Below are 24,335 nucleotides of genomic sequence, written 5' to 3' on the forward strand. Positions count from 1 at the left end.
AAATGTAAGATAACTGTTTTCTATTTGAATATATTTTAAAATGTAATCTAGTCCTGTGATGCAAAGCTGTATTTTCAGCATCATTACTTCAGCCTTCACTGTCACATAATCCTTCAGAAATCATTCTAATGCTGATTTGCTGCTCAAGAAACATTTCTTTTTATTATCAATGTTGAAAACAGTTGTGCTGCTTAATGTTTCTGTGGAAACTTTGATACTTTTTTTTCAGGATTCCTTGATGAACAGAAAGTTCAAAAGAATTTTGAAGAATCAGTTTAATGCATCCTTACTCAATAAAAGTTTAAATTACTTAAATAAATAAAAAAGTAATTACCTTAATGGCTTTGAACACTATAGCCTAGTGTATATAATGAGATTAATACCTCTAGTTCAGGTAAGGAATAGAATAGAACAGAATATAATATAACAGAACAGAACAGAACAGAATAGAATAGAATAGAATAGAATAGAATAGAATAGAATAGAATAGAACATGGCACTCCAAATGCAACCATTTTACTGTTTGTCGTCATCTGAATGAAAGAAAGGATGGCAAAGAGCCTAGGCATTGTGACTGGTGTTTTGCCTGGTAATGTGGTGGCCGTGTGTGTTGTGTTTTGAACTGAGGGGGAGGAGACAGAAGCATGATCAGCACATCAGCATCTGAATGAAGCATGTAACCCGTCTGAAAGCAGTGCGAGACTGGGCACACAGGGTAAACAACACCGCCACCATCTTACTACTGTTCATATGCTTTTCTCCTCAATGGACGGACTATTTTTCAACCCGCAGATGATGGCGGACGTCAATGGCAACAGTAAGATGATGAACGCAGAACTGGAGGTGAAAAAGCTTCAAGAGCTCGTGAGAAAACTGGAGAGGCAGAACGAGCAGCTCAGGACGAGAGCAAACGCTGCGAACAACTGCACCTCAAGCGCCCGTGGGTTACCAGCTCCGGCATCGGCCTGTCCCGCTGCTCCGGCTGGCCCAGACACCGGGAATCACTGCGCTTCACCCTCATATTCTCCGTCTTTTGGACTATCGGATGAGCACTACCCGTATTTTCATCCGCAGTCAGTGACTGGTGCTGATGAGGATGATGCTACTGTACTGGATGAGGTGGAAATATTAGACCTTCATATTGTTCTTCCCATCGATGGAGAGTCTGATTATAGCTGGTACTGATGCTGTATTATTTGCTAAGTATACAATAGTGTAATTCTGGAAGGATTCGATTTGATTTTCTGCGTCGCATGCTCTTTGTTATCCCTTAAATTCAGTTCACATGAAATGTCACCATAGAATATGTGTCCAGGTCCATTGTATGGGGGAATATCTTCATTAGTAGGAGATTGGCTTGCTGTTGCATCTGGTGATGTGAAAATGTTCCATGTTTTACTTGAGACAATTTGTCTTCTAAATGTGAAGTGCACAGGTGCATGGATATTTGACTGTTTTGTTTGAATTATTTCATAAAAAATGGTAAAAAGTAGTCTAATTTAAACCTGTGCATTATACAGAGAAATAAAAACTGACAAAATCTGATATCTGTTTGTGATAGGATGGGACATTAATCATAATTGCAACACTATTACGTTGGGAATCGGATGTTGGAGATCACATCAAAATATAGGAGCCAAAACTGTAACTTAAACCTTGAAATAATGAAGCCAACACAATTTCTAGACAAACCAAATACTAAAACACAAAATTCTTAATCATTTTGTGTTAATGTGATACATTTCAAGTTATGCTTATAACATATTTTGTAATGACAAATACAGTATTAACTTTAAAATATGCAAAAAAGAAGAAATAAATAAAACTAGTGGTCCCAGACTTGAAGCACACTTCTGTGTTCGTACAGGTCATACAAGTTATGCTGATTTTATAATTTGTACTGACAAAAATATTAAATGTAAAAAAAGTCATGTGTTCATGGCGCAGGGTATTGATAAAGATTGAAATATTTACTAAAAGCATCCTTTCACATTTATGTGCTGAAACTCTTATTCAGTGTTACATTTTCATGAAAACCAATAATCATAATGGACATTCACAGAATTGTTTAATAATTATCAAGTCAATTAAACATCATTCACATCCTCAATAAAAATCTAGACCTATACAAATTTATTCTTGCAAAATAGTTAGTAGAACACTTTTTTAATAAATGAGATCTTTTTTTTTTAGATAGAGATTTTTCAGATGATCCCTTATTGTCCCTCTCAGACAAGTGACTATAAGATTTAGCAGATGGTCTTATATCCCTATGTATCCCACCTTTTAATCAGCTGAACTAATACAAATATTATTAGGTTAATGATAAAATCCATGGACAATCTAGAAAACAATACAATAATGATTGTTTGCAAAAGTCCAGATTGTAATGTTTTGACCCAGTTTTTATATCACCAGGTTGTACGTGTCTTCAAAAGCAAAGCTGTTTCCTCATCTTCTCCTCAGTCCTCTTCAGTGGTGTAGACATGTGCTGGACAACCCCAGACCAGAGGTGGAGTTAGCCAAACGCTCCTTGTGCTACAAACTGGACCAAGGTACCAACAACAAGTGATGTAGGAAATGACATAGTAGTCACATTCCCAGTTTTGGTCTTCCACCATTCCCATGAATAAGAAGTCATTTCTGAAATGTCAGTGGTATAGAAATTGTTTATGAGCTTGAAGTTTTTAGTTACTTACAGTGATTGACCATTATAGCTTTTTAATGGAGATGGCTGATATAATACAGATACATAAGCAATTTAATGGTAGAAAATTGTACACAAAGAACAGTGGAAGATGGGGGCGTGTTAACTGTTAATCAGCCTACTTGAAAAAGCTTCAGTGAAGAACATGTTTTTTAATAGAACCCTAAAAAAAATTAATAAGACTAGACATAAAATTAGCCATGCAGTGTTTGAGTGGCTAAAGTGTGAATAGATAACCTTAAGTTTTCAGTACATGTGTAGTTCAGTTAAGCTGCTTGAGGGGATGGTATCCATAGAAACAATTCCTCAATAAAACCTGCCTGTAGAATCAGCACTAGCTAACACAGATTTGAGACTGTCCTGGAGATGTTGTGAAATGTTTTTGTATAAATTATTCCTTTGGATCAGTCCGTACATAAATGATGTATGAGGTGCATATACAGAGATGTGTGTTGTGGAGTTGCGGCGCTCTGAAAGGCTTTTGAAAGGCCAGATTCAGTAAGCTTGGCTCTCTGCAAACGGGGTCATGAATACATCTTTGTTCTGGCGGCCTCTGAAAACCTTTGTTTTTGTAGCCATGAATGCTTGTTTTTATGCGATCTGGGAAAGCCTAATTGTTAAGGTATGCAAAAGTACTGTGGTTCGCTTGACTAACAATAATTCATTCTACTAATTTTCAATCTTTTAAGGGAAGAGTTGATAACACTTTACAATCTCATTTGTTAACATTGTTAGCATTAACATTGTTAACAGGTCTCATTTGTTAACATTAGTTAATGGTTTAGCTAACATGTTAATTAGTAAAAATACAATTGTTGTTTGTTCATGTTAGTTCACAGTGCTTTAAGTAATGTTAAAGGAACACTCCACCGTTTTTTAAATAGGGCTTATTCACCTTCTTTCCTACAATTTAGATAGGTGGGCAAATGCATTTTTGTCTCAGTGCATGCATTGTTTTAGTTTGACAGGGTCGGCGCTAGCTTAGCTTAGCATAATGAATGGAATCCTTTGTTGCCAGCTAGCATGTCCTGAGTAAAAGTGATATATAAAAAAAAAACCCCCACCTAATTACTTCTTGTGGCCTGCGTATTTACAACGAGTACAAATAGCGATGCAGATTAACACTAGGCGATTTCCTAGGCATATATTGATTTGGGACTATATTAGGGGGAAGCACAGGCGAAGCACTGCTACTTGGGCGCAGAGATATCACGCCCAAGTAGCAGTGCTTCGCCTGTGCTTCCCCCTAATATAGTCCTTAATATATAAGTCAATATCTGCCTAGGAAATCGCCTAGTGTTAATCTGCATCGCTATTTGTACTTGTTGTGAATACGCAGGCCACAAGAAGTAATTAGGTGTTGTTGTTTTTTTATATATATATCACTTTTACTCAGGACATGCTAGCTGGCAACAAAGGATTCCATTCATTATGCTAAGCTAAGCTAGCGCCGACCCTGTCAAACTAAAACAATGCATGCACTGAGACAAAAATGCATTTGCCCACCTATCTAAATTGTAGGAAAGAAGGTGAATAAGCCCTATTTCAAAAAACGGTGGAGTGTTCCTTTAACAGATGCAACCTTTTATTTGAAAAATGTATTATTAAAGGTTCAAATTAACACTAGCAAATATTATTAAATACTGTATTGTTTATTGTTAGTTAATGTTAATAATGTATTATGTAATTAACTAATTTTAACTTTTGAAACCTTATTGTAAAGTGTTACTGAAGAGTTTGTCCCAAAATGAGAGATTTGGAAAGATGTCTTAGTTACTTTTTTTAATAGTCAGAAATTAGTTATATTTTTTTTTACTGTTTATTTTTGGCTTTAATGAAAATAATACCTTTTTTTTTATATATGATCAATGTGGACCCCATTTGGTTTATAGAGATTCTTTTTTTTTTTTAAAGAAAAACTTTCTAATATTTAATATGGCCTCAGTGGAAAGCATTTAAGGGTTAGTTCACCCAAAAATGAAAATTCTGTCTTTAATTTCTCAGCCTCATGTTGTTCCAAACTTATAAGACTTTTTTCATCTTCAGAACACAATGAAGATATTTTTAACAAAATCTTTCTGTCTCTCCATTGACAGCTACGCAACTACAACTTTGACGCTTTAAATAACGTAACACGAGACTGAACCTCATTGGTTCTCGCACGTCAATAGAACATGCTTGAGCTTCCGCTTACCACAACTGATATGTGAGTTGATGAATGTTTTTATGTGAATAAAAGCCTAAATTAAATCTGGTTATCATGTAAAGCGATCGTGTCTCTTGGACTAAACTCAGTTAGTTTTCCGAAGGGGCTTTTTGAAGGGTCAGAGTGATAGTTGTGTAGCTGTCAATGGAGGGACAGAAATCTCTCAGATTCATCTAAAAGATCATCATTTGTTTCCGAAGATGAACAAAAGTCTTACGGGTTTGGAACGACCCACTCACCCACTCATAACTCACAATGACATTTAAAAACCCAATACCCATATAGTGCTGCAATCGAAACATGTATTCACATTATTCTTATTTAAAATATTACACTAACCATTCTTTTAATATATATAAATGTTGTTGTGTGTGATGTTTTTTTATTTATTAATTGCACTTCCCTTTTTCAATTAGCCAAAAGATGGAGAGGGGTCCTCTCGGGCTGTGGGTCCTCAAACGTTCTGTACAGTCCTATAGATGGAGTCTCTTCTTTAAGCAGCTGTTCTAAACACTTTACTAAACCTGCACTAACTGAGCAAACAGGTAACTCGTGTGCCTCACTCATTCTAACAGTTGGAAACAGCTTTTCATTAATATTTGTTGATGCTTTCTCTCATTATCTCTAACTGCTAACAGAGGTACTGTAGTCTATGCCTGATAAACCACAAAGATTGTACTGTGTATTATACAGTCCCTTGTGAAAAAGAAGTACACTTTAGCATACTTAATTGCATGCTACTGCTGAGTGTAAAATAAAATATACTTATAATATACATATACATAATATACATAGGTCATGTATTTAAATATATTTGTAATTACACATTTGTAATGATAAAAAGTTGCTATTTAGTACATTTACAATATATTACCTTTCAATGTAATATCGAAAAACACACTACAGTTAAAATTATAATCAAGTACAGGTGTTAGTCAACACATTAAAATAATACTTTTTTAAAGCATGACAAAAGATTATTAAAACTTATTTAAAATATACTTTAAATTCAAAAGTGTACTATCTGTAAGTACTCTTAATTGATCTTGTATTTCATTAATATATTATCTGCAAGTGCAAATATACTTTTTGATATAAAATATACAAAAAAACGTAGTTGTTGAAGTTGTTGTAAACTAGGTAGTTTAGAAAAATGAAATAGAAGAATAGCTGAGAAAGAACATAATGATTTTTTCAGGCATCAGGTTTCATTTACTTCAGCCAGCTCAGCGTTTTTTCAAGCCATGTGAAATGTGAGACATCAATGATCAGTAGTGATGACCTCATGGTGTCTGGAAACGACCATTGCAGCATATGTTCCATGAAACAAAGATCTGATTTCAATGCTTTGTTGCAGAAGGTCTACAGATGATTCTGGTTGGACTAGATGTATAGATTTAGATCAGCAGTTCTAAAATTTTACACAGATTTTACTTTTGACAGCAAGTGGCGACTCAACATAGTACCGAAATTGTTAAGCATGCAAAATTAAATTTAGTCTGGATCATATTTTCATAGTTTTTTTTGATCTATCATCTCTCTTCTGACACAGATCCACCTTCACCAAACCATCAGATGTCTCTCATGGGGAGGAACTGCTTAAGCCTAACTGAAAGATCTCCCACATTCCTCTATCACACGGCTACACACAGTAAGCATGACCAAGATCAGCTATCATGCTCCACTAATTATACACATCACTTCTCCAATGCTGTATTTGGACTCTTGTGTTTGTACAGTATTTACACTACCATAAGTTTGGGGTTGGTAAGATTTTTTTAAGGTTTTTGAAAGAAGTCTCTTATGCTGACCAAGGCTGAATGCGCTTGATTTTAAGTGCTCTGGGAAAACGTGTTCGTTTGACTAGTTGTGAACACGTGTGGCAAACACGCCAAAGAATTTGGCTTCAATAACCTCTGATGATGACGTCATCGGTCAGAGGCTATAAATAGACATGTGACAGGTGCGCTCATCAGGTTCTTTTGTCTTCAGAACTGCATTGTGTCTGGGGGAGCATCACGCTGTGTCAGCCCTCGAGGACAAATAGTGTGAGCACTGTGAAGTCTTCTCCATCAAAGTGCTCCACTCCAGGCTGCGCAGGCTCGCTCTTCCCGCGATCTGTTGTCCAGATGGGAGGTCGCACACGGGGATTGGAAGCTCATCCTGATGTGGTCAGTCAGATCTGGGAAAGATATTACAAAGCAGAGGTGGACCTCTTCACTAAGAAACAGCGCAATGTCCCCTTTACTTCTCGCTGACTCCTCCAGCCCCCCTGGATGGCCCAAGACATGTCTATACGTGTTTCCACCGTTGGCTCTGCTCCTGGGAGTCCTGCCGAAGGTCCGTCAACAAGGGTCTTGCCTCTTGCTGATAGCGCCTAATATCTCTCCTGGACGGCTTTGGGCGATACCGAACAAGAGAGATCTCCTGTCTCAGGCACAGGGGAATATGGAGCTATGGAACCTTCATGTTTGGCCTCTGAGGGGGTTAAGATGCTGGACTTAGAGATGCTGGACATCCAGCGGATGTAATAGAGACCGTTTTGAGTGCTAGGGCTCCCTCCACCAGAAGAATGTACACCCTGGAGTGGCGCGTCTTTTAAAGGTGGTGTGCTATACATCATGCAAACCCAGTCCACTGCCAGATTGTTTCAGTGCTGGAGTTTCTGCAGGAAAAGCTGTCAGCAGACACATGTCCTGCTACTCTATTTGTGGCCACCATTTCAGCTTGCCACTCTCTAATTGACAGGGTTTCAGAGGAGAAACACTCTATGATCGCCCGCTTTATTTGTGGACCTAGGTGACTGAGGCCTCCCGTAAGAGTCAAAGTTCCCTCATGGGACTTAGCCATGGTCCTTGATGGGCTAGTCGACAACACATTTGAACCATTAGAGTTAGCGCCGGTCAAGCTTCTGACTCTAAAGATTAAGGTTTTAAGGTTTTTCTTATGGCTATCTTGTCACTAAAGATATTTGGGAGATTTGCAGGCTTGGTTTCACCATCCTGCTTAGACTTTGCAGCTCTTCAGATATGCGTCCACCGCACTAGCCAGTGGGGTAATTCAGAGCAGCTGTTCATTTGTTATGGGGGCCGTAACCGGGGGCGGCCGCCACAAAGCAGACTATGAGGCATTGGGTGAGGGATGCCATCGCCCTAGCCTATGAGGCATGCGGTCAAGCTTCGCCTCTAGGTGTTAGGGCTCACTCTACCAGGGGCAAGAGGCGCCCCCTTGCAGCAAGTATGTGATGCAGCAGGCTGGTCCTCCGCACACATTTATTAGATTCTATAGTTTGCATGTTCATGTTACTTAAAGGAGCATTTCAACCCGTGGGAACATTAAACTTTATTGAAAGTGGGTAAAATATGTAGTCGAAATGTAACATAAATTTAGAATTTGGTGCCTTCTTGACCAAGGAAAGACAGAAAGCATTTTTATGGAAGACAACAACTCCCACAATGCACCACATTGCACAGCTCCGCACGCCACTCCCACTAATCCAGTTCACAACACAAACGTCCATATCCTCGTCTGATTAAGATTTCGTCCAGGAGAAATTGGCATTGTTGAAATTCTTTGCAGCAGACGGACTCTATCTCTGTGTCCGTAGGTGCACAGTGAGAGCACAGGCACCACCAGTCCGCCCCAGGACTCCTCGTCCGCGACAGGCAGGTCTTCTGCCTCGGCTGCAGAAGCCACAGCAGTCGCCTCCTGTTCCTCCATCAGCCTCAGCTGCTCTTCGCTATATTGCAGCTTGTAAAAGTAGCCACGAACATCTGATTCGAGCATCAGACTTTCGAAATCCTCTTCTTCCATATCATATTGAGTACCTTTCGCCATTGTCGTAACTTCACATCTGGCTCCACAGCGCCCGTTAGCTTAGCTTCCAAACAAGATGGCAGATATTGCTTTTAGTTTCTGCAAGTGAAGTCCCACCCACTGATCTGTAATAGGTCTGTAGCGTGAGTGGGTCCCACTCCCTGGAAAAATGAGGAACGAGTGTTTTTAGTCTCAACACCTCTACAGAGATATGGGACTTCCTGCTTAGAATGACGCAACACTGAAATCCGTATTTCTCCCGTCCAAAAATATGGTTTCTAATGATATAAAGCTTAATGCAAATGGGTGAAGTGTCCCTTTAAGGACTCATGTCCTTGAGTTGACATCCCAAGCTCCTGTCTGAGGCCTTTCTCGTGTTTGTGCGCACACACTACACAACCTTGAGGGGTCCAGACACTTCCAGTGTGGCAGCTTTGGTATTCTCATTCCCATAGCACTTAAAATAAATCACAGCATTGAGAGTAGCTTTTGAAAGGGAACGTTTCTTGACTGTAACCCTGTTCCCTGAAAAAGCGGGAACGAGATGCTTCATGCTTCATTGCCTCACTGAGGGCGTGTTCAGGACATTCTTCAGACAAAATTACCAAAAAAATTATACACAAAAATAATTATTAAAATCAAGCGCAGCATCTCGTTTACGCTTTTTCAAGGAACAGGGTTACAGTCAAGTAACCCGAAACGTTTTCTATTTTAATATATTTTAAAATGTAATTTATTATTCTTGTGTCTTCAGTGTCAAATGATCCTTTGGAAATCATTCTAAATGCTGATTTGGTGCTCAAGAAACATTTCTCATTATTATCAATGTAGAGAACAGTTGTGCTGCTTAATATTATTATACTTCTTTCAAGATTCTTTGATGAATAGAAAGTTCAAAAGAAATGGATTTATTTGAAACTGTTTATTTTTGTATAATTATTTAAGTCTTTACTGTCACTTTTGATCAATTTAATGCATTATTTCTGAATAAAAGTATTATTTTCTGTCAAAATAAAATCTAACTGACTGCAAACTTGTGAACAGTAGTGTATATGTACGCGAGATTGAATTCTCCATTTCTCCTTTTAAGGTAATAGTCATCAGCAACGGCCTCTCAGTCCTCAGTCTTCCATAGACAGTGAGCTCAGTGCCTCTGAGCTGGAGGAGGACTCCATCTCTATGAGCTATAAGATTCAGGACATGACTGATGTGGAGGTCATGGCCCGACTGCAGGAGGAGAGTATGTCTACTTTAATACATCATGTAGTGGGAGGATGTTATTTAAAAGTCTTGACTCTATTTCAGTTTCACAACATTAAAAAAATACTATTGTCAATATATCCTCATGTTATTCCTAACCCATATTTTTCCATGGAACGAGCATGCAGTGATTTAGATAACATTTTGATACATCGGTAGTCTAAAAGTGCGGCTTGGAACTGGAAAAAAGTATTTCATAGTCAAGGTGCTTCATGGAAAAACACATTGACGCATGTTTGTGTTTAGGTCTACGTCAGGAGTACGCGACCACTGCTGCCACGGCCACACGGCGTAGTGCCAGTTTTTCGGTACACGCAGGTGCACGTAGAAGCATGAGGAGCGAGGCTGAGCTGGAGGAAGAGGAAGAGTACGATCAGCTGTCCTCTCCACAGCCTCGACTCTTCCGTACGGCCTCCATGCAGCGCAGCACGTCCCACTCACAGAACCTCTCCAGCATGAAAGACTGCCGACGCAGCCCCTCCACTCCTCAGTACCTCAACAGCCTGTCCTACCAGCAGCTCCACATGCCCAACCACAGCTCCAGTACCGCAGAGCCCCAGAGTTATAGAGCAAACACAGGTCAGACAACACAAGGTCTTATGAAGTGTAGAGTGAAAATATACAGTTAACACTAGGAATTCAATATGTAAGAACTCAATTTTAGGTAAGATTACAAACTATTAAAGCAATATTAAGTTTCATTGTTTAGTTTAAGTTTCATGTTCCTTTATGTGTGGTATAATCCTTCCTTTTCTTTTGTAATGACGGCTCAGAACCATCCTGGTGAGGATCCATTTGCAGCTTTATTAGAGTAAACAGAGTAGTCAAACAGGCAAGTGGTTGGTAACGGTATGGAAGAACAATAACACAGGGATAATACAGCAATCAGTTATCACAAGACAGGAAATAGTCAGGGCAGGCAGCAAACAACAGTAATCCAGGCAGACGAAGCAAGGTAAATGGGCAGGCAGCGAAACAATCATAAACAGGATAAACAGTCCAAGATAAAGCAAACCAGATACACAATACAGTCAGGAAATGGTCAGAATTGTCAGCCATGGCAAGAACAAGACTTCACATGGAGCATTTTTAGTTCAGTACATAAATATTATCCTAGATAGGCTACAGTACGCAGGCCAGGTTGGGAGGAGAATTGTGGGAAATGTAGTGAGAAAGGGAAGTCAATATTCGATAGAGGGTGCCCTCTGGTGGTCATCAGGAAGAGCTTCAGATACCGTATTTGTAACAGAGCCACCCTCCCCGCGGCTCCTGATGCGAGGAGGCGTAGGATGGCTGGGTCTACCTCGTGGTCTCGAAACAGGTCAGTCAGGATGGTTCTGGTGAAAATCCATGCTTAGTGCTGGGTCAAGGATCTTCTCAGTGTTTACCCAAGACTGTTCCTCTGGGCCATAGCACCTCTAAGGGTTCTTCTGACCATAGAAACAATGGAGGTTGGAAACCCAACACACTTGGGGTGAGACCTGTGGATGGTTTCTGCACAGAATTTTGCACATATTCTGCCCATGGTAGGTATCGGCTCTAGTCTGATTGGTTGTTCTGGCAGAAGGTCCAATGTCCCCAACTAAGCAAGCCAAAAGCCAATGGCAACAATGGTGAAAAAAAGTGACAAAGGCGAAAAAGGCAAGGACCCAAAACTCCATCAGGTGGCAGAATGGAGAAAAAACCTTGGGAGAAACGAACGAAGAGTGTATGATTATGATTCAGGCAGCATTATAGGTCAGAAGTCAGATTGGATTGGAACAATCAGAATATTATCCAGTTACATCTGGTTGAAGATCGGAGTCATCACGCCGGTATGGAGACGGGTTTGTTGAGGATCAGTGCCGATGGCTGTCATGTCGATGAGGCCTTCACAGGGGAGAGTCTAGTTGACACAACCTCTGCTGACACTTCAGGGATGCGTTGTGGTCGTGTCTAGGCGCAGGTCCACCATCTGATCTGGATACGGCCCAAGACAATGTCGTCTGGTAGTCCGCAGAATTGGATGATAAGAGTGGAAGAGTTGTATCGCTGTTTCAAGTGCTGTGGGGAGCTTCGGTATTTAGGGATTAGTTGTCAGGCCTTATAGAATCTACTGCTTACAGTAAATAGGGTTGTGTTACAGATCTGTTACCAAGTTGATGAAAATGTGTGACCATGGTCGTTGAGGTGTAGAGAGAGGGTAGCAGCCCCACAGGTGGTTGTCTGGAAGGTTTGGAGGTGGCACAACTGACACAATTGTTCATGACCATGGTTGTGTCAGCATTTCGGGTATCCCAACAGAATCGATTCTGTAGTAGTCATAGCATGGCAGTGATACTGGGATGGCCGGAGATGAGTGAAGAGATGGTACATTAGTCTTTCCCGGTGGACACTCTGGATGAGCAGGTTCTAACATTTGAGTCTGAATAATATCCATAGTATCTCATTGAACTGGGGCGAGAATGATCGCAGGAGGGAGAATGGGATCAGTTGAGTGTTCTTGAGTGGTGTGATCGTATTGGCGGGAGAGAGCGTCTGCCATTGTATTCTTGGTGCCTGGGTGGTACGTAATTTTGAATTGGAATCAAGTGAAGAACAATGGCCATCTAGTTTGCCTGGGATTTAGTATTTTAGTCAAGGTACTTGACGTTCCTTTGGTCAGTTAGTACCAGGAATGGGCGTCTGGCTGTTTCCAGCCAATGCCGCCATTCCTTGAAAGCCGCCAGAAGGTCTCTGTCGTCCACATCATAATTATGCTCAGCCGCAGTCAGTTCCAGGAGGAGAAAGCACAAGGGTACAGCTTAGCTGGTGTGCCATGTTGTTGTGACAGAATCATCCCAGTCCCTGTGTTTGATGCATCAATGTCTAACAGACTGGTTGCAAACTTCAAAGTTTCTGGTACCAAAATACTTGATGTAACAGGAAGAGAGGAAGTGAATGCTCTTACCATACTTGCCATTACTGATGCTGGTGATACCCGAGGGGATCAACCGGAATGAATCAGATTTTCTAAATGAATGGCCAAGTCAATGATTTGATCCAGGTTTTTGGTTTCGTCCCAGCCTGCAAGCTCGGATTGTAATTCAGGGGTCAGTCCTTTGCGGAAAAGCAGTTTCAGTGTGTCATCCTCCCACACTATTTGGGTTGCCAGAGTGTGGAATATGAGTGAGTATTCCCGTGCGGTGGTTCTTACCTGTCGCTGACTAAGCAGTTGATCCTCGGCCACCAGGCATCCCGCTGGATGTTTGAATACTTTGCAGAAGTGTGAAAGAAAGTTTTCGAAGGTTGGGAAAACCAAACTGCTGTGGCCCAATCCAGTGCCCTCCTGAGGAACAAACAAATGAGACTTGACTGTCGTCAGTGGGATACAATAAAGGTTTTTGTCCCAGGAACATTGAGAACTGCATTAAAAGCACCTTGGATTTAGTTGGATTACCGTCATACTTCTCCTGTTTGGCGTTAATGGCAGTAATGTCAGAAAATGGTCCCATGGGTATCGGGTAGTGGGATCTGAGGCCGATGATGCAGGTGGGCTGAGGCGTTCTCACCAGCTCTTCCGTAAGTGTTGTCAAATGGTTAAGTTGTTGTTGATGGGTGGCCAAAATGATGACTTGGGCAGACAATTCAGTGGGAAGCTGGAAAGCCTGTTGCCTGTTGCCTCAGAACCATACGAGAGAGGACACATTTGAAGCTTGTTTAGAGTAAACAGAGTAGTCAAACAGGCAGCGGTCGGTAACGGCATGGCAGAACAATAACACAGGGATAATTCAGCATTCTGTAATCAAAAGGCATAATAGCAGGCAGCAAACCAGGATCATAAACAGGATAAACAGTTCCAGGATAAACACAGAGCAAACTGGACAGAGACACAAAGAGCTGGCTGGGAGAGAACTTAAAACGATAAGAGGCAGACATGTTTGGGTAACTAACTAGTCCATAGAGAAAGTAAACTGATTTGCAGACTGATAATAATATATTAATATTGGAATATTTCAGTGTTCATCTTGTTGAAACATTGATTGTTTTTCTTAGCTGAAGCTTTAATAATCAACAACTGAGATAATAAAATAAATTCAATAAATATCAATATTGTCTGTTTATGTATTTGCAATAATATATCACTGGAAAAAATAAAACTATTGACATATGGTTCTCAAATGTTTTGACTCCAAGACATTATTCAAAGATCACCATGTAGGCAAATTTTTTTTTTTTTCTGTTATGACAAAGCTGATACAAATACTTCTTAATTACAGAAACTAGTAGCAATATATTAAAATAATTTAAAATAATTAATTCCAGGTGAACTGAATGTGTTTTACACGTTTTACGAACAATGCATTTACATAACATTCCCAGACCTTCATGATAAAGGATATATATATTTTTGTATTATTCACAAATAACAATTTCTGCTTGATAAAATATTTTAAAGATGGCATATTCATTATAGACATTTCCATGAATTTTTCAGGTCAGTAAATCAAACTTTTAAAACTGTTTTATAGAGAGTATCCAGGTTTTCCATGACTGTGGAAACCCTGGTTCTTAAATTAAAATGACAGCAGTTTAGGAAATTAATTAAAATATGAAATGTTTTGTTTTTTAGCTGTTTTAGCTCATTTTAAATTTCATTATAAGCTAGTGGTTCTCAAGTTTTTTGACTCGAAGATCCCCCACTGTCCAACTGTGTATGTTCAGTTTTGGCTTCCTTTTTACCGTGTTCTGTTTCGTTTGCATGTGTTCCCTTTGCTAGTTTGTCTCCATGTTTTTTGATTGAGTTATGCACATGTTTCTGGTTATGTTAATTATCCCTGTGTATTTAAACCCTCTGTTCATTTAGTTTCATTGTCCGGTATCATCTTTATGTGGTTTTGTTATACTCTTACTCTTGATATCTCCTGCGTGTTTTTTGTTGGATTTATTAAAGACTGTTTATTTCGAATACTCCTTTGGTTGAGAACTGCCCATTGGTTGAGAACAACAGCTATAGATTATACTTATGTAGACTATTCATACTAGATTGCATGTTTCATCATGTGATGTTTTTCTTTTTTCAGACAAGCTACGGAGAAGCATGCCAAACCTCATTCGAGCCCCCAGCACTCCCAGTGTCATTGGCGTGCCTAATGTTTCTGCTCCGACTGGTCACATCGCCACATCATCCTCATCTTTTTCGTTACTCCGAAACAGTCAGAGTTTTGATTCCCACAATGTTTTGACCAAGATACAGTCTGCAAGTAAGACTAACTACGGTGGCCGAGAGAGCTCAACACGCTGCAACTGAAGAAAACACATGCAAATAGAAAAAACACCCGCAAATTAAGAAAACATCTTCTTCAGTTTTACAACACATGTGTGCTCCAAATACTCACAACACAACCAAATACAGAAATGCGCTGCAAAAATTCGCAACACAACCAAACACAGAAACACGCTGCAAATAGCACAGAACACAACAGAAATGTTTCCAGGGGACCCCAATAAGTGACGAACCCATCTGGGACATGCTTATAGCTCAGTCTACTTTTTATTTTATTTTTCTTGTTGCAAAACATACAGAGATGACATGTTTATGACACATAACTTTGTATACAATATACAAAATGTATTACTGTAATATGTTCAGTGTCATCAGAATACAAATGAGAAAAGAAGAGTTAACAGTGAGTTAAAAAAATAGAGAAAAAGAACATCAGGGTAAGATATTAATCTATACATTAGTTACATAGTACACATTTTGTCGTGTTATGTTTAAATAAGTTTCAAAAGAAATGTTAGATGCAGGGTCCAAAGATGAGAAGGCAAGTTTTAAAGTTGAGACACTCACACACAGATATATAATGCATATTTAACGCATAAAGTGCCCTCTACAAGGGCTCTGCCCTTCGAAGGGAGTAGGGCATAGGGATGCTCACGAGCAATAAGCATGTCTCAGCCGGGTTCATCACTTATTGGGGTCCCCTGGAAACATTTCCGTTGAGGTCTGTGTTATTTGCAGTGCGTTTCTGTATTTGGTTGTGTTGTGAACTTTTGCAGCGGTTTTCTGTATTTGGTTGTGTTGTGAGTATTTGGAGCACACATGTGTTGTGAAACTGATGAAGATGTTTTCTTAATTTGCGATTGTTTTTCTATTTGCATGTGTTTTCTTCAGTTGCAGCGCGTTGAGCTCTCTCGGCCACCGTAAACTAACACTGTCAAAACATTCTATTAAATATGATGATATTAATCTTGTAGTGGATTATATCACACTAATCATCAAATTTTGCTCTCTGTTGAATTTCAGTTCCCCCTCCTGGCCAGTTACAGCAGAGAGTTCAGAGCGTGGGCAACTTCTCATTGACATCACGGCCACCTCTGAAAGCCACAGCGTACGTGAGCCCTACGATACAGAGTTCTACCACGATGCCTTCCTCTGTTAGTCTCAACTGTCTCTCCAGCAGTAATATCCCCCACCCCAGCAAACCCAGCACCCCCTCCTCCAGTCGCAGCGCTCTACCTCGACCTGCTTCCTTTGTTGGGGCAAGTGGGGCCACACGCAGTAAAATTGGCCAGCCCGTACGCAGGTAATCATTTACAATTTTCTTGTGGGCTTCTTGTCGTTGCTTTATATAACTTTAGCAATTCCAAAGAGGACAGGTGTTTTACTGTTAAACATTTCTGTTAATTACCACTTTTCATATTCACTTGAGCTAGTGGTTCTCAACGGGGGCGTGAAGAGAACAACGGGGGGCGTTGGAAGCAAGATTTTTGAAAGGGGGGCGTTCAGGTGTTCATGGGGGGCCGTTCACGAGTTTACACCAAAGATCCAGGCAAGACAAGATTAAACATGCAATTACTTGCAAAATAATTGCCTACAACATTCTAAAATCTGCCAGTTTAATGTGACATGTAAGCTATGTAGCCTATCGTTTCTTTTGCAACGACTCTATCATTTTTCCAGTCATAGACCAGCACTGACAAGAATCAGCATTCACGTGCTCAAAAATAGGTTCAGCGCTGACAGCAAAATAAAAAAATTAATAATACAATAATAATTGAATTGTTCATATGCTTTTATTCTTGTCACATCCACATGTAATCTAAGTACCGCAATCGCTTGGACTTGCATGTCTCAGGCACACTACGGCTGAAACTAACGTCTCTGCAACCCGCAGTAAAGAAATTAGCAGAAAAACATCAAGCACAGGGATCACACTAATTTTCTAATCAATTTTGAAAAATGCAAATTCTGCTTTTTCCCTGTTAATGTTCTGTTAATGTACAGCTGCTGTTGATTAAATTTTGAATGTCAAATTTGTAACCGTTGCATTTTTTGGCTGCTCCTCGCTGATTGGCTGCTATTTGCGATAAGCCACATAATTAAATTTTGAATGTCAAATTTGTAACCGTTGCATTTTTTGGCTGCTCCTTGCTGATTGGCTGCTATTTGCGATAAGCCACATAATTTAATTTTGAATGTCAAAATTGTAACCGTTGCATTTCTTTAACACTGACATACACTGATATATAGGCTAATTTCTACTTCAGATTACTTTTTTGCTCTCTGGGAAACTATGATAATAATATTCCCACTGTTCAGTGAAATCAAATCTGTTATTATATATGAAAGCTGCAGTCTGTAACTTTTGCCGCTCTAGCGGAATATAAACAAAATTGCAGGCGTCTTGGTACTGTGCAGGTACTGTGCTAACGTTACTCCGCAGCGGTGCCGAGTGCCAACTCAAACCAGTCAGGGACTGTTTTATGCACGTGCAAATTCGATATAATAGAAGCGACGCGAAATGTTGAAAACATCTCAACTTTTCAGAATGCTGCAAGCGCACAGCAGGTCATGTGACAAAAACCAACCGATCAGCTTCGGCCTTTCCGTAACATCGAAAGCGGGGTTTTATTTCTCATCTCCATAAATATATCTAGTAAAGCTAATAAGGGACCTGGATAATAGATAGGGCTGGCCCAAAAAAGGTTGAGAACCACTGACTTAAGCAAATGTAGCCACCGCTCAACTTCAGACAATTTGAAAAATTGTATTGCGAAATGAATTGCTTTTGACTGCAGACTATTGATAGGCATATGTTTAATGATGTGGACATAAAACAAACAACATATTGACTTTTGAAGTCACTTTTTGTAATTCAGTGATTTATTTGCCTGCCACAATAATGTAAAGACTTTGAATTATTTTCATTGGAAGGCTTTTATATTGAGCAAATATTGTAATTGCATTAAATTCCAATTTTAATCAGCATATCACCATAAAATGTATCACTTGACAGATCTAAAATACTGACAGGAATTACTAATTCTTAGAACTGGAAATATTCAATTTACTAACATGCAGCTGGAAATGTAAAATATTAAATATATAGGTAACACTTTAAAATACATTTCAAGAAAGTTCAATCTTCAATTTTATCTGCATTACCCCAAACTGGGTCATTAAGTTGTTGTTGTTTTAGCAAGGATGCATTCAATTGATCAAAAGTGATAGTATAGACATTTTTAATGAATGTCTAATAAAATATTTTTATTGCCAATAAATAAAGAACTTTCTGTTCTTCAAAAGAATCCTGTGCATCACAGTTTCCACAAAAATATTCAGCAGCACAACTATTTTCAACATTAAGAAATGTTTCTTGAGCAGCAAATCATCATATCAGAATGATTTCTGAAGGATCATGTGACACTGAAGTCTGGAGTAATGATGCTGAAAATTCAGCTTTGCATCACAGGAATAAATTACATTTTAAAATGTATTTAAATTATAATAATATTACTGTTTTTACTGTATGTTTGCTCAATATATCCAGCCTTGCTGAGCATAAGAGACTTTTAAAAAAATGATTACCGATCCCAAACTTTTATATTCGGGTCATTCAAAAAAAATAGTACATGCTGTAAAAATTGTTTTTCATTGTTAGTTTGTGATGGTAACAAACTGATCTTTATTGGAAAATGTTAGATTAGTTATTTTAAATGCACTATAATGTATCCTCTGAAGTATTGCTGTCATCATCCCGAGTCACTGTCGTTGCAGTTTTCTGACCCCGCCGAAGAGTGTGTCTGCTCTGAGCGCCCTGCGTGACGGGAGTTGGAGGGACGGCTGCTATTAAACTGCTCTGCACACTGACCTTAAATGATTCAGGCCCAGCTGGCTGGGCACACCTGTTGCTTTTAGATCTTAAGTGGATGTAAAATAACTTCAAGTGATTCAAAGTTGAAATAAATGCAATACAGCACCACTGCAATATGCCTGATGGCTGAAACCCAGAGCATTATGCATACAAGTGTTTACGTGCATTTGCCTAACTGCAGCACAATTTTTTTAGCCACTGAAACCAATTTTGAAATGATATTATTAATTAGATATGAACATTAAATGAACAATATTGATTTAATAAGCATAAGTCATTTGCTGTCTCTCAAATAGCACTTTTACTGTTAACTTGCATTATTACATTAGATAACCAGTAGTGCCAGAGTCGTACCAGATAGCTTTCTGTTGTGCAAGTTGCATTACTTTTTATAATGTTGTAAATTTTTTTCCAACATCTGGCAAGAGAAATATTCAAGTGATCTGATGCGTTTGTAAAAGCAGACTAAATGGACTGTAAAACACTGTATTTAGAAGTACAAATGCAGCCTAGAGTAAAGGGCAGCCATTCCAGATTGTATGTTTACATGATGCTCATGATATAGAGCACTGTGGAGAAGACATTTGCACATCAAATAGTAACATTTGTTTCTCTTTTTTTTTTAAAGAACAGGTTTATGATGGAAGGGAATGGATGTTATGTTTTCCAATGTTGAATAAAAGGCTTTTGAACTGAAATATAATATTTCGCACTGTACTTTGAAAAGAGGTTGTCAGTAATAAGGAACTGAAATATGATATTCAAGAGAATCTTTGAGGTTTTTTTTATTTCATCTTTAATGCATCTGACAAAAAAGTTTGCAAAAGAAGATAAATTAATTTAATCATTTAGGAGATATGGGCTGGTGTGTTTTGGGGTTTGGCCCATACTGACAAATTAACCTATTTCTTGTTAAATGAGACAATATCATTCGTCTCTTTAAAAATAATATATGATACAATATTTCTTTAAAGAGACACTTAAAGACACACATTATCTGAAAAGATACATGGAAATTGCATCACTGAATCATTAACTGCAGCATGCAGTTTTTATTTTATATTTTATTTTATAAAATTTAAATTGTATTCGTTGAACTGTTATTGTTATAAATCGTCAGATGTGTTATTTTTTCAGTGATGCTTTTTCATTTAGCTTTTCAGGTTAAACTCAGGTTGAATGTTTGGATCCAAACACAAGAGAGCAGCAGAGCGTTGCTTTACTGCACTGTAAGTGATGCTCTGCTGCTCTCTTGTGTTTGGATCCAAACATTCAACCTGAATATTCTTATGTGTTTAGCTTGAAAAGTAATAAGCTGACATGAAAAATGACTGAAACAGCCGATTCTGTTTTACTGTTTCTTCAAGCGTCTTGGAGACGTTGTGGATTTAGTCTGTCTCAGTTTTTTCTATTTCTTCATGTAATCAGAGGTGGACAAAGAACACAACTTCCCTACTTGAGTGAAAGTAGGCTACAGATACTACTGGTCAAATATTACTCTGTTACAAGTAAAAGTTGTAAAGACCGATTTTTATTTAAGTAAAAGTACAGAAGTATCAAAAGTAAAAAGTAAATGTCAATGCATTGTTTTATTATTGTTGCACTGGTGTATGTAATACTTACAGTACCTTATGCCTCTGAATCTATGCCTATACCTACCCCCATATCAATATCAAATTTATTTCTAGAGCACAGTTCCAGTAGTGGGATTGAATGTGAGATTAAATAAGTGCACTCAATAACGTCCACAATGGTTACGGACACCAAAAAGGCAGTTCCCTCAAATGGTGCCCTATTTAAAGTTTTTTTACTTTTAGTATGAATATGTTAGCCTTACTGTTATCTATAAGCTAGTGTGCTCCAAAACAATGAAAAAATTCGCATTTAGAAGACCAAACCCAACGTTGAAAATGAAAATCAGGTTGATGTCAGAATCCAATGCCAGATTGACATTAATCTCCAATGTTGGACAGATGTTGTATTGTGGTTAAAAATGAAAATCAAGTTGACGTCAGAAACCAACATCAGTCGGGTTCTGACGTCAAACCGACTTTATTTTCCAACCCCTGCAACCAAAATCATCCCCTGACTGACGTTACTACTTTCTACTCAAGGACCTTGACAGAATTGTACTCGATTAAAAAGTACGATATTTGTCTTTCAAATGTAGTGAAGTTAAAGTAAAAAGTTTCCAGAAAAAATGTATTCATGAGTTCACACTTACATAGTATAATCAGATATATTATAAAATATGTGTATTTGGCGTGTATTTGTCCAAGGACAGAGCTCAGACCCTGGAATTTGGCCCGAACCCAGAGCATACTTTTGGACTTATTATGACATCCTTTGACATGAAATTAATTAGTTTGCACACAGTACATCTTATGATCACATATCTTAGTTTATTTTCTCTTTCAGAACAGTAAGGAGTGATTTCCTTTGGAAGTCAGTTGTTCCTTTCGACCCCAGCGTGTATTGCTGTAACGTGTTTCATCAAACCATAAATATCAGAAAAAATTCATGATGAACTTTTCTGTGAAACTCTATTATATTTAAAAATATCATTTTCACTTGTGTCACCTTATCGTCTACATGAGCTTAAATGCTAAACTGAGAAGGAATTCTTAAATAATTTTTAAGGTTACACTCACTTTACATTCTAATGAATGAATTCTTAATGTAAAACCTTGAGTGGACTATGTGATGTTTTAATTTTTAACCAGGCAGATTTGTGTTGGACAGTCCCTATGACAACCACTGACCACTGCAATCACATTGACGTCTATATGCAACAACAGCGCAAATTTGTCAGTGTTTTAAATAGAGTATTTGGATTGTGAATTGAATTAGTATTTGAATTTCACTAATAACTCATTTAAGTCAAATGTAGAGAGACATTAGATGGTACTGTTCTGACACACTTTGCATTGTAGCACTTGTTTCTTGCCTGTGGAACCAACTAGAATTCTTGGATAAGTGGATAAAATGCCAAACAAAGCACAAGAGGTGAGTCATCTCTACACTATTGGGTAGCCTAACACTTTATTTTACAGTGTCCTTGTTACGCATGTTACATGTAATTACTATTGTAATTATCATAATTACATCCAACTAAACCACACCCTAATCCCTAATAAATATTACTCAGTACTTAAATGTAAAATTAAACGAACTTTTAAACCAAAAAACTTTTCAAATTAACCCCCCCCCCCCCCATAATATGTCTCCATGTCCATGCATACTATTCTTTGTCCTTTAGGATGCTGTGATCAATATGAAATCCGTGCAGGAGATTGCTAAGCAGTTGGGGTTTGAATGGAACGTTCTAGCATTTGAACTTGGATTCACCAGAAATGAAGTCAGACAGTTTCATGCAACATCTAAAGAAAAGAGGGTCCAGGCTCAGAGAATGCTGGAATCATGGTGTGTATTAATCTAACACACTGTTAAATGTAGGCTAACTGTTAATTCATGTTTTTAAATGAGCCCTTATTATTAAAGTTGAGAGTCATTGTGTTATTAAGTAGTGGTACCTCTAATGATTGATAGGTATGAGCGTTCCTGGGACAAACCGAACAAAACCAAGCTTCTGCAGGACGGTCTTGAGCGTGCGGGCCGTCGTGACCTGGCCGAGAGACTGCGCTGCCTGCACTGGGGTCACCAAAAGCTCAGCCGCAGAGTCGAGCTGCCCTCTGCCTTCCCCTTCATCATTACCGTCCATAAGACCATAGACAACAAAGATGCCTTGAGAAGGATAAATGTGCTTAATCGCAGTTATAACTAAAATGGCAAAGAAATTAATGTGAGCTAAAAGTCTGAAACTACTAGTGAAAATTCCCTTCACTTAGTGAAATTTTTAATCTAAATTTGTATTCTTTAAATTTAATGAAATATTTTTCATCATAAATGCTATAGAGTGCCTTTTTCCAAAAGTATTTTTTTTTCCATTTCCTGTAGGGATATTTAAAAAGTCTTTGTTATAAGCCATGAATCAAGAAAATCAGCTATGAGGTGAATCACAACACTAAAAACTTTGATTTGAGGCAAAAAAGTATTTGAAAATCGGACAAAAATACAGAGGAACAAGAATGTGTACGGCTTTAGTGAGGAAAATAACTACAAACCCATGAAGCATTGCGAACAACATAATCAAATTAAAACCGATGGAGAAATATGAAACTACTCATTTACAAATGTTGATTATAATATAAAAGCAATATACTTTAAGTTTACTGCAAAATATGCATTTTTATTCAAATATTTTTTGTATTTTGAGAGCGTTTGAGATCGATTTGATTACGCCATTCGCTTCATGGTTGTGTGCGGAGCTAAGAAGATCTTTGCTGCTTTTTTTCGACTATCTGGTTGGTGTAATTTTCTGTACAGCATCATGGGTAATGTAATTTTGAACCAGGAATTCCAGTGTTAAACATGATTATTTAAAAAAATAAGATGCAGTAATGTGGGCTGATGTCTTTAGCAAAAGCAAATCCCATCGATTAACAACCTCGTAGCTCACAGGTCTGTCTTTAAAGGTTTATAAGTTACCGTTCAGAATTTCCTTATGGAGAAAATGAATGGTGTTTTTTCTTCTGGAACCCAATTGTTGCACTCTATTATCAGATTATTATCTATTAAAAAAATAAATAAAAAATACACAAGTTTGTATAAAACCTTAAGTCAATTTTATTCAGCATAATTTAGTGAAGTGACATGACGCCAAGTATGGTGTCCCATACTCGGAATTTGTGGTCTGCATTTAACCCTCCTATTACCTTTGGGGTCAATTTGATCCCATTCAGTGTTTAACGTCTCTAAATACATACTTTAAAAAAATTTTTTTGCTTCATATTTAAAGACTTTTCCTAATTTAATGGGGACAACTGGGTAAACATAAAATTAACATGATGATAGGTTTTCAATGTTCTGTACGTACTTTTGTAGCATCGGTGTTCTTTGGGGTCAATTTGACCCCAGGCTCATTTTGCTGTATAAAACATACAAGAAATATCAAATTTTTTGTTGTTCACATTGGTGATTAGGCACAAATCCCACATTTATTTTGGATGATATTGAGGTCATTATAAGTTGAGATTTTATGATCTTCAAAAACCTTCCCTCTGCTTTAGGGCCCTAACCTGACATTACCATATAGGCCTACTTGAAGTATTGCGAGAACCACTGATAGTTCACACGATATAGTGGAGGGGGGAATCATAATTCTCAC

General features: G+C 38.3%; 2 protein-coding genes across 4 annotated transcripts; both read left to right on the top strand.

The window, feature by feature from the left end:
- The first annotated feature begins 566 nt into the window (after positions 1-566).
- slain1a (SLAIN motif family, member 1a) lies at positions 567-19,803 on the top strand. Of its 3 annotated transcripts, XM_084123291.1 has the most exons (10): positions 567-715; positions 793-1,178; positions 2,419-2,555; positions 5,330-5,458; positions 6,466-6,564; positions 9,820-9,969; positions 10,236-10,568; positions 15,032-15,211; positions 16,258-16,537; positions 19,012-19,803. In XM_084123291.1, the coding sequence occupies exons 1-10, from the start codon at positions 668-670 to the stop codon at positions 19,085-19,087; spliced, it is 1,818 nt and encodes a 605-aa protein (XP_083979417.1). In that variant the 5' UTR covers positions 567-667; the 3' UTR covers positions 19,088-19,803. The 3 variants fall into 3 exon arrangements, with proteins under 3 accessions (XP_083979417.1, XP_083979418.1, XP_083979419.1); XM_084123292.1 differs by lacking the exon at positions 5,330-5,458 and having other exon boundaries at positions 570-715; positions 19,012-19,801; XM_084123293.1 differs by lacking the exon at positions 5,330-5,458 and having other exon boundaries at positions 656-1,178.
- A 2,290-nt stretch (positions 19,804-22,093) lies between these two features.
- Positions 22,094-22,892, top strand: LOC311088146 (uncharacterized protein; the record flags this gene model as incomplete). Its single annotated transcript, XM_084121836.1, has 3 exons — positions 22,094-22,114; positions 22,368-22,531; positions 22,658-22,892. 3 exons carry the CDS (start codon positions 22,094-22,096, stop codon positions 22,890-22,892), a joined length of 420 nt encoding a protein of 139 aa, XP_083977962.1.
- Positions 22,893-24,335: the final 1,443 nt, after the last annotated feature.

Source organism: Abramis brama (assembly GCF_963993115.1).
Source record: "Abramis brama genome assembly, chromosome: 8".
NCBI lineage: Eukaryota > Metazoa > Chordata > Actinopteri > Cypriniformes > Leuciscidae > Abramis > Abramis brama.

Excerpts from the sequence above, each read along its gene's own strand:
- slain1a (XM_084123291.1), top strand. The coding sequence starts at position 668 with ATGAAGCATGTAACCCGTCTGAAAGCAGTGCGAGACTGGGCACACAGG. Across the intron at positions 9,970-10,235 it reads GGCCCGACTGCAGGAGGAGA|GTCTACGTCAGGAGTACGCG; the intron begins GTATGTCTACTT and ends GTTTGTGTTTAG. Across the intron at positions 10,569-15,031 it reads GAGTTATAGAGCAAACACAG|ACAAGCTACGGAGAAGCATG; the intron begins GTCAGACAACAC and ends TTCTTTTTTCAG.